This window comes from Musa acuminata, chromosome BXJ2-10, assembly GCF_036884655.1.
Source record: "Musa acuminata AAA Group cultivar baxijiao chromosome BXJ2-10, Cavendish_Baxijiao_AAA, whole genome shotgun sequence".
Lineage (NCBI taxonomy): Eukaryota > Viridiplantae > Streptophyta > Magnoliopsida > Zingiberales > Musaceae > Musa > Musa acuminata.
Genome location: NC_088347.1, coordinates 32,351,657 through 32,361,386, shown reverse-complemented (window position 1 = coordinate 32,361,386; position 9,730 = coordinate 32,351,657). Strand labels below are relative to the sequence as shown.

The window sequence follows — 9,730 nt, the reverse complement described above, 5'->3', positions numbered from 1 at the left end:
TCTTTGCAATGCAATAATTTATATTCACTACAAATCTCTAATTACTTGTATGAGCGAGTCGCTTGCAATGGGTTCTGTGGGTCACCGTGTCCTGCCATGGACATTATTTCACTTGTTCCGAGAACACTTGCGAATCTGCTGCTGCTGCTGCTGCTGCTATAAAGCTTCATAATGAGTGGAGGGAAAAGCATGTGGCAGCTGCAGAGGTTGTGGGGAGAAAAGTAACATGGGAGCGGTATGTCGAGAGGAAGCTTCATGGAGAGACGCTGCCATGGTCGTCCTCATATGCTCCGCAGCTCGTACAGGAACCTCCATGTCGCTTCTGCAACCTCATTGACTTGGGATGCGCCCCACCATGTGAGGTGCCATAGGTCTCAGAGGATGGTTGGTAATGGAGAATGACGCATCCGCTTAGGACTTATCACATTCATGAGACTGCAATCACAAATAGGACGATGATGTCTTTAAGCAGCTGCGGGCTACACGCTCCGTTTTGGTCTGCAGTCACTTCAGCTGCTGCCTTCATCGCTACTAGCTAACACACCATTACAGGCCTTAAAGCACTCGACTCGACTCGACTCGACTCGACACAGAGGAACCCGTACGACAGCACTGCTGTCTTGCCGCCGCCTTCTTCATCACCTCTTGTAGCAATATGAGGACGGGCGGACTGACTGACCGACTGAGAACGCTGGAAGGGTTCAGACCCGGAAGTTCTTGCCGGAGAAGGTCTGGCCGAACTGCCAGGTGGCGGGGGCGATGTTCCAGGAGGTGGAGGTGCGGTGGTCGCTGCCGGTGACGCGGAAGGAGAGGGACTGGCCGACGAGGACGGCGTTGGACTGCCAGTTCTGGCCCCAGTTGCGGGACATGGGCATCCACCCGGTGCGGGAGCCCTTCACGCTGGCGCGGATGATGTCGCCGGCGCCGGCCACGTTGGTGATGAGCACCAGGTTGAAGTACTGGAAGCCGTTGATGGTGAACCGTATCCCGCCCGCCTTCCTGCACGGCACCCTGCACAAGAAACGGCATTGTTTGGTGGCGTGTGCATCACATCAAGACGTCCAAACGCTCGAGACGCTGCACCGCCACAACGGGGGGACAGCGGAACATGGCAGAACAGTGGCGGTGGGCCGAGGTATTCATGTTCTGTCAAGGGTGCGTGGGGGCAAGTGCCGCGGTCTCGCCCTCGGTCTCCCATGATTCACGCGGTTTCGCGACGCGTTAGTGCGAGAGAGAGAGAGAGAGAGATAGAGAGAGAGAGGCAAAGGAGTCACGGGCGGGCCAGATTTGGTGTGGTGCGGTAGGAGAACATGTCATGTGGTCAAGAGCGAAGGACCATTGAATGCTTTCATGGATCAAGTGCGTACCAGAGGAAGGCGAGGGAGGAGGAGGAGGAGAGGGCGTGCGTGACTGTACCTGCGGTAGGAGACGGGGACAATGCCGGCGCGGTACTCGGCGATCTTGAGGAACATGGGCATGGCGAGGTCGAAGTGAGGACGGGGCGGGTTGCACCAGCCGCCGTCATCGGAGGGGAGAGCGTAGTTGGGGGGGCAGAAGTTGGTGGCCGTGATGAAGATGGAAGGGCTGCCGCCCTTGCACCACCGGGGATCGTCCGCGCACTTGATCTCAAAGCACGCCCCACAGCTGAGCCCGTCGTTGAACAGCGCCGTGCTCAGCGCCGCCGTCTCCACCCCGTACCCCTGGCTGTAGAGGTTCCCGTACCCACACGCCCCGCCTGCGACAACCAGCCCATGAACCAGGCGAAATGCAGGTGGGTGGCGGGGAGAGATCGAGCGAGGGCAGGTACGTACCCATGGTGCCGGAGGCATCGCTGCCACCGTAGAAGGTGGCGTGGGCGCTCTGCCACGGGCCGCCGGTGTATACGCCGGGGATGCGAGCGTCGGCGAGGAGCGCGGACGACGCGAGGACGAGGGCGACCGTCGCGGCCACGGCGCTGCAGATCGAAGCCATGGGGAGGAAGTGCGGAGGAAGGTGGGATACTTAAAAAGCGAGCGAGGAGGCCGAGTAATAATAGCGAGTGCGAGGCAGCGAGCGTAAGAGATGGTAAGGCTCGTCGTGTTGCCAAGATTAAGACAACGGAGTGACGGCAGTGAAGATGGGGGAGCAAAAAGGAACGGAGTACCGCGTGGGAGAAACCCACTCGGTGGGGCCCGAGACCTATATATGGACTCGTTCGATACTAAGACTCGATCGATGTGGTCGGAAGCGAAACGATGGGAATGGCGATCACGATCGGTTGTTCGCGAGATGGCTTGTGGAGAAAGGGAGGAAGAAAAAGAGTAAGATTGCTTGTGGTTGCGACATCAATCTCATATATTGCTGCAATCGATAGGTCCTTCCTTCACCCCATGCATCCAATCATTCATCTTCTCCCTCTTTCAAATTGGATATGCATCATAACAATGCGAAATGATTATAAGGTGGTGGATTTGGATTCCATGCAAATGGAACCCACGTAATTGGGTTCATGAACCAAGTGGTCCTTGGGCAAATAGAACCGTCGGTGGTTGGTGGGACACTTGCCGCCATTGCTAATTTCGACCTCATCAAGAAAAATAGAGAAAAAATATATATAAATATAATATGGAATATATTTAATGATGAAGATGGATTAATATGATGAGTTAATTTAACGTATGATTGTATTAATATTAGTGCTGACGTGTGATTGGGGATATGAAGGGGGGCCATATCGGTACGGAGGCGCACTGAATCGGTCGGCCACATCGGAGAAACAGGGAGAGGACGGGCGATGCTTCGACTGCAAATCTAACACGCTCGCTTTGACTTGGCTGTCGGCATGAGAAGGGAAGGCTTCGGACATGGACTCGTCTCTGTCATTCACCACCGAGGTAGTGTAGATCGAGAGAGAGAGAGAAAGTAGGGTCGAAGTAGGCCGGTGGCACGGCGTGAGGCAAAAGGGATGCAGTCTTAAATGCCCGACTGCTACTATTGCTGCTGCTGATGAAGCACGATACAGAGACAGAAATGTATCTGTACATTTGTGGAGGCGATCAAAAACAAGTTGGAGAGGATGAGGAATGGGCGGCGTTGGTGTTCGTGGAGGACGTCCTGATGAACAGTGGCGGGTTGCACGAGTCAGCAGGGAACCGTGGAGGCAAGCCATGAGCTTTTTCTATGCCTTCTCACACCTCCATGTGGTGGGGCGGGGGAGATAATTTGGCTGCTGCCTCCATGCTCTGCACCTCGACCAACGCCATGTGCTTCCTCCTTATCTGCTGCAAGAGAAAAAGATCCCCTCATTCAATGAAAAAGAGTGAACTTTTTGTCGGCTCTCGTTTCACTTCCAACACCATATTAATATCTCAGGCCAACTCCCATTGCCTGCCGGACAATGCAATCGCAGGGGGAGGTACCGCTGCAAAGCTGGGACGAGGCAATGCTCACATGCAACCGATGTCCATCTTCATCGCTAACATTTTTTATTTTTTATTTTTCGATGATGATAATATTCATTATCATCGTTTTGGTATCAACTGTGACTGTTCTTATCAATCGAGCTAGTTGATATTTTTTAAAATTTTATTTGATGATATTTTAAATTTTTATTTTTATAAGTGAGCCTAATACATAAAATATTGATCCGATGGTTATGTTTCAAACTCACTTATTTACTACGAGCGAAGGGTTTAAAATCTTAACATCAAAACTCACTTATCGTCGTTGATAAATCGTCGTTGTCGTCCTAATGCAATGGGACACAGTCCATGAAACCAAACACATAATAGGCTTGGCTGCATCTCGTCCCGTGTTTCCTGGAACCTCCTCGCAAGAGAACTCGATGTGGAACAATAATAATAATAATGAATAAGAAAACATCTCTCACGGTAATTTCTTCGAGTAGGTAGATGAAACTTTGACATGCTCCCATAGCAGTAAAGGGCCAAAATGATTCATTGCTTGTGTTGGATCTAATCGCTGTGATCCCACTTCTTGGCATGCGTTCAACAGGTAGGTGACCATCCTCTTGCCAAATACAAACAATCGTGTGTTGGAAATACTTGAAACTGAGTCTGGATAAGAGATAACAACTTGAAGTAGAAAGTGAATGATGTTTGTATTGCAGGATCAAATGAATCACATGTTGTTACATGAAGTAAATGTTTCGATGTAAAAGAAAACAAGAAAAGAATCAGTAAATAGAAAAAGAGAACCAAACTGGTCCAATTGAACAGAAGAATCGAGTTAAACAGGTGAGGGTGTCACTGGTTGCAATCAGAGATTTTTACACCCATTTGTGACGTTTTTGCCCAAGAAAGCTCTTTTCCTTCTTAATTAACACAGGAAGAAGAACCCGTGGCTTGAAAGAATGGTGTGAGTGAATATAACACAACTTCGTCAGCTACTTGTACCTTGTTTTTTTGTTTTCCGAATGTTTCAGGAGATCTTTACAGGGGTAGATTGGCTTCTCCCCTCGTGGAATAGGAGAGGAGAGGCTGTGGGACTAGAGGAGCAGACGAGTCTCAGCTGAAGCCGGTGGTTTCAGCAGCAGCTTGGCTTGCTGCTGGGACCAGTAGGCCTGGGCCGAGAGCACCCGGTCCAAGAGCTCTTGAGGGACTGGTTCTCCCCTCCTCTGCTGCGGGGAAATCCTGGCTGTGTGCACCAACGTTTTCCATTTGTCCTGCACCCACCAAGAAAAATTCACCGTGATAAGCTCACGACGAGGTGGTAGAATGGAAAGTTGTTGCTAGGTCAACACCACCAACCACGCTCAAGTGACAAGTCTATCTTTATTGGAACATGGATATAGCTAACTTTCCTACCATGATCCACCAATCCAAACGAATTATTGACTCCCTGTGTATGACTACAAGAGCAGGTGGAGAATTATCTAAACGTTGAAGTCTTAAGAACAGGCAATACTGTCACAGTCAGGTTGGCCATCCTTCCCAACGAGAACACTACCACATGTATCTGACAGTTGAGAGATCAAGCATGCATAGTTTGGCTCTAAAATTGTGATGGTGAAGACACTAATACCAATTGAGTTTGTAACACATGGATTACCTTGAGATCTACGTAAGTCCGGTGCTTTGCATTCTCAAAGGCACAGAGTTTGACATCTCGCCACCTGCAGAAATGGAGACAGAGAGAGCAGTATGGAAGCCTGCCTGCGAAAGTGAGATATTAACATGTTGGTGTACTGAAAGCAGACCACACACCTTCCCGTCCCGAGTTTTTCGACTGCCTGAACCAGAGCTTCCACTTCGGCAACGGAGAAGGGCCTACGAACCCGGCGTTGAGTGGCTTCAGATCGCTTGGGCTTGTTATGAAGTGGAACCATGGCCAGTGCCTCAGTATCCATGGGTGGCACAGCTACCAGTGCTAGCGAGTTTGCTTTTGTTTTTTCTAGTGATGATGCAGCATCAGTTGGAGACGGAACCGAATCATGATCACTCTCTGGACAGATCTGTAGAAATTGAGTGGCATCTGGCCCTCCTTGATCTACCACAGCAGGAGCTACAGGGGAAATCCTACAAAATGCACAAAAATAACAAGGTATTTAATGACTAACTTAAAACAATTTTCAGAGGCAAAAACCATTTCTTAGTTAAAATGTAAAAAATATATATATTGGCTTATCAAATCTCATTGCTGCGCCATTACAAATTCTTCTTGTTTTACCAGTGTAAAGGAGCCAAATCATGTGTTCCAAACAGAATCGGTCTTAATGAGGATATGCTATGGTACAATGATAAACTTTACGGAGCACATATCTACTAATAAAGTTGCAAAAAGGTTGTAAGATTCAATTACCTATCCAGTGGTTCAGCCGCACAACCAATACTTAGAAAATTTGGGTCTTCGGAACTTGTTAGTGGTGCTGGAGATTGTCTAGGATTTGGCTCCAATGTAAACCCTAAGTTATCCAGTTTGTCACCATGAGAAATCCCAACCTGGTGCAAGGTCTTGTTGTCATCTCTAACCTTCTTTCCTTGAAGAAGAACACCGACACACAGTCCACCCCCGAGGATTGCAGTCACAGCATCCAGTACTGTCCTCTGCATGATAATTTCATTAATATACCACCCAGAAATAAAGCACAACTTTTGGGAAAAAAAAAAGGTATTGTTTATCTAATACAGACATGCACATGCTGGAGTAATGGAGTTGTCTATGGATCAGATGTCCAAGACAGGTTTAAATTGAACAAATGAAAATGTCCCTTTATAATTGAAGCACTAGTTTTTACAAACCTATAACATTAATCAAGTACTTATTTTTAAAAAAATGCTAACTAATCACTGAATACTTTCGTTGGCAGTACAACAGAATTGCATGATAGAAATATTAAAAAATAATGCAAAAAGGTTATATATACCTTTAGGGAACCAACTGTAGCAGTTTCAGGAATCTCAATAACAAGTTCTGGCACCTTAAAAGATTTAATGCTGAGTTTCACTGGAACATAAAAGAAAGCATAGCACCCATCAGAACGTACTAATGCCAAGGTCGAATAAAAGTACTAATGGCATGTAATCATCATAAAAGTACAATGTACTCAGCCAAGATTTTACCATGGTATTCTGGTGATTCATAGCGTGACTTTTGTCCTGTTGTGGTTGATGATACACCATTTGCTGTAAAGATAGAAAAATGAGGTCTCAATATCCAAAGGTATCATAGCAGGTGGACTGGGCATGTCGATAACTTATATGTAACAAACCTTCACACAAATTGCCTTGTGAATCATATGTTTCTAATTTGATCCCACCATTTTCACATAAATTTGACACATCATCATAAATCCCTCCACCACAAACTGATACTGAACAACGATCAAACAATTTCCTTCTCTTGGAGGAGTTCCTCTGCGTTCTTTGGCGTGTATAACACATTCTCTTGCCTTGTAGAGCATGCTTCTGTTCTACATCTGAAACACAAAGGAAACTTCATCTTTTCTGAATGTAATCAACACCAAGCTGCAAGACATGTAACTATAAGTGCAAGCTTTCTGCCTGCGGAGAAATCAAGTAAAAGAAGGGATGAAAAACATTACACATACCATAGTTAGATGTTTCACTGTCCTGCAACATCGTTGGGGCTACTCTCCAGAACTTAGATGCTAAGAGCTTCCTTATCCTACGGTCACCTATCTGCTGCATCCTAGAGGTCTTATTAGTAACAACAGTTGGATGAGTGCATCCAGAAGAATTTTCGTCATCATCATTACATGCAGCAAGATCCATACCATCTTCCTGCTTGGGTAACAAAGTGTTACGATAAATGTTGTTCCTGTGTAGGGGAACTTCAACACTGCTGTCAGAGCTACCTAAAACAGAATGTTTGGCATCCAAGTCCACAGGACCATCCAAACGATATAGAGCATTTCCATCTGTTGCATTTCCTGCTGTTTGCTGTTGACCTTGTGGTAGTTTCTTGCTCCCATCTTTACATTCATGTGATTCCATGGAACAAGAAATCCTCACATTGTCGAAATTTTCAGCAACAGCAGCAACACCACATCCAATTTTACGACTGTCTTCGATGAATTTTGACTCTCCACCAATAGCATCCTCATCAGATATCTCTGACTTTACAATGGGAGAAGTAGGTCCTGACGATGTTGCTTTTGAAGACTTCGGGTGTTCATTACAGCTCAGCAAATCAAACGCTTCAAATTTGATTGACCTCTCGTTACTGTCTATTTGCTCCCGTTTAATGGTATCCTTTGCTGCAGCAGGGTCAGATGTTCCAGTATTGTCACATGAAGCCAGAGAATTTTCCCTCTCCGATAACAATTTACCTGCTACAGTAGCAAGCAAATCAAATGCACACAATGGCTTGCCCTCGACCTTCTTTCTTATCGAACGCTTTCCCTGTGGATGCACGCACCATGACGAGTTACACGGCGCCAAAATAACAACAAAAGGAAGAGAGCAATCGAGATGACAAATATACCCTGGCAGATCTTGGAACATGTGGCATCACAGCGGCCTGGTAGCCACTGGATCCGCAATCCAACCTCCGTTGCAAAACCATATCCCAATGACTTATAACAAGATGAAATTGAGCGACTGCAGAAGAGAAACAACAGGAAGTCCACAATCTGCCATGAATTCAGAAGAACTGCCAAAATTTCAGATAATTCATAAAAAGGTGTAAGCTTATAAGATTGACAACCAAAGATCCAAATTCCCTAAAAATAGTTTTCCAATGAAACCAATGCTGCGAAATATCCATATTCTATAATTCGATGAGAATTCCAAGGGTAGGAAATCAAAATCATGTTTTACAGCTGATTCTCTCTCTGAAATGACTAACCAAACGAGAGAACGATGACATAACGGAAGGAAGCAGAGAGAAGGAGAGAGGGGTATGTCAAATCAACCCTTTGGCAAAACGCTCCACCTTCAGAGTTAATTGTGAAGGAACAGGTTTGGTGTTCTATATGAAGAAAGTCTTTCGAAAAGATTCGTAGATTAAATAAACATAGGCAAGCACCACATAAAGAAACATAATGTACCTTCTTTTTCTGGTTCGAACCCCTTCAATCTGATGTCAAAATTATGACACCGGGAAACAAAAAGGATCGAAAAGGAAAACCACGACGTACATCAGCAAAGCATCATCACAAATAACATGATGATTGAATGGTGTTCAAGCATCAAAAACCCAAAACCTCCCGTACCACGATGCTTAAACGGGAGCGGAAATTCAAAACAAAAAACAGGATCAGGAATACGACAACGGTACGCCTTTGCCAGATCGTAGATTTACCCATTTCATTTAAGATCGAAGGATACGAGGCATATTCCAGTAACACCTTCAAGCAGCGCAAATGGTTGACAATGAAAAAAAAAAAAGGAATTTTCCCATCTCGAGGAAGGAGGAGTTTTGACAAATGACGACACCCTGAAACGAAGCGATCAAGACAAAAACCACAAGCATAGGCCCGTACATCTTTAAGGAATTCAGGTCCCAGATCCAAACCCTCGACAAGATAACATGATAAAAGAAAAATCGCGAGGCTCGAGATGAATTCCGCAGGCACAGATGGGATGGCGATGGAATTCCAACGGAGAAACGCCAAAATTATATTTAAACAGATTCGGATCAATCCTCCAACGAAACAAACCGACGGGATCAAGAGAACGAAAGGAGAAACCGACGAATTTCGACGAGAATGACGCGAACCAGGCGAAATTCACATATTTGGTCAGCTAAAATAGGCAGAAATCGTAGCTTCTTGAAATGAAATGCAACAGAACTCGGTCAGCTCACCTTCTAGAACAGGATGAGAATGACTTCCTCGCACGGATCTCAAATTGCCATCGAATCGCCAAAATTCCGGCTCAATTCAAATCGGAAACGAGATGGAGCTCCAGATCTCTCTCGGTCGCTATTCGCATCCAAATCCCTCTTCTCCGGAGAATCCCTCTCGCCAAACGAAAAGAAACCCTCTCTCTCTCTCTCTCTCTCGTAATTCCAATCTCTCGCAATTCCAAATAGGTAAGTCTCCTCTCGTCCCCTCTCTGCTTTTATCGATGGTCAGAACCCCTTTAAACCATCCACATTTGGCCTTAAAACCCCGCTCCTACACCTTTGACCCCGGCAACCGACCCTTCCGGTAACGCACCCCTGCCCATTCCGCCCAAACCAACCACGAGGGTTCATCACCCCTCCCACCGTCTCCGATCCCCACCACGTGTCCCGATCCCCCCGATCGTACGGATACGGACGCAGC

At 46.4% G+C, this 9,730-nt stretch overlaps 2 protein-coding genes across 3 annotated transcripts; both read right to left on the bottom strand.

The window, feature by feature from the left end:
• Positions 1-389: 389 nt before the first annotated feature.
• LOC135625227 (expansin-A4-like) lies at positions 390-2,065 on the bottom strand. Its single transcript, XM_065129683.1, has 3 exons — positions 1,812-2,065; positions 1,417-1,735; positions 390-1,011 (listed from the first exon to the last, which is right to left on the bottom strand). The coding sequence occupies exons 1-3, from the start codon at positions 1,969-1,971 to the stop codon at positions 702-704; spliced, it is 789 nt and encodes a 262-aa protein (XP_064985755.1). The 5' UTR covers positions 1,972-2,065; the 3' UTR covers positions 390-701.
• Positions 2,066-4,074: 2,009 nt separating this feature from the next.
• On the bottom strand, positions 4,075-9,525 carry LOC103968979 (telomere repeat-binding protein 2). 2 transcript variants are annotated; one of them, XM_009382359.3, is made up of 10 exons: positions 9,268-9,525; positions 7,945-8,112; positions 7,049-7,862; positions 6,710-6,916; positions 6,561-6,623; positions 6,365-6,444; positions 5,800-6,044; positions 5,205-5,516; positions 5,050-5,113; positions 4,075-4,663 (listed from the first exon to the last, which is right to left on the bottom strand). In XM_009382359.3, the coding sequence occupies exons 2-10, from the start codon at positions 8,023-8,025 to the stop codon at positions 4,487-4,489; spliced, it is 2,043 nt and encodes a 680-aa protein (XP_009380634.2). In that variant the 5' UTR covers positions 8,026-8,112; positions 9,268-9,525; the 3' UTR covers positions 4,075-4,486. The 2 variants fall into 2 exon arrangements, with proteins under 2 accessions (XP_009380634.2, XP_009380635.2); XM_009382360.3 differs by having other exon boundaries at positions 7,945-8,092.
• Positions 9,526-9,730: the final 205 nt, after the last annotated feature.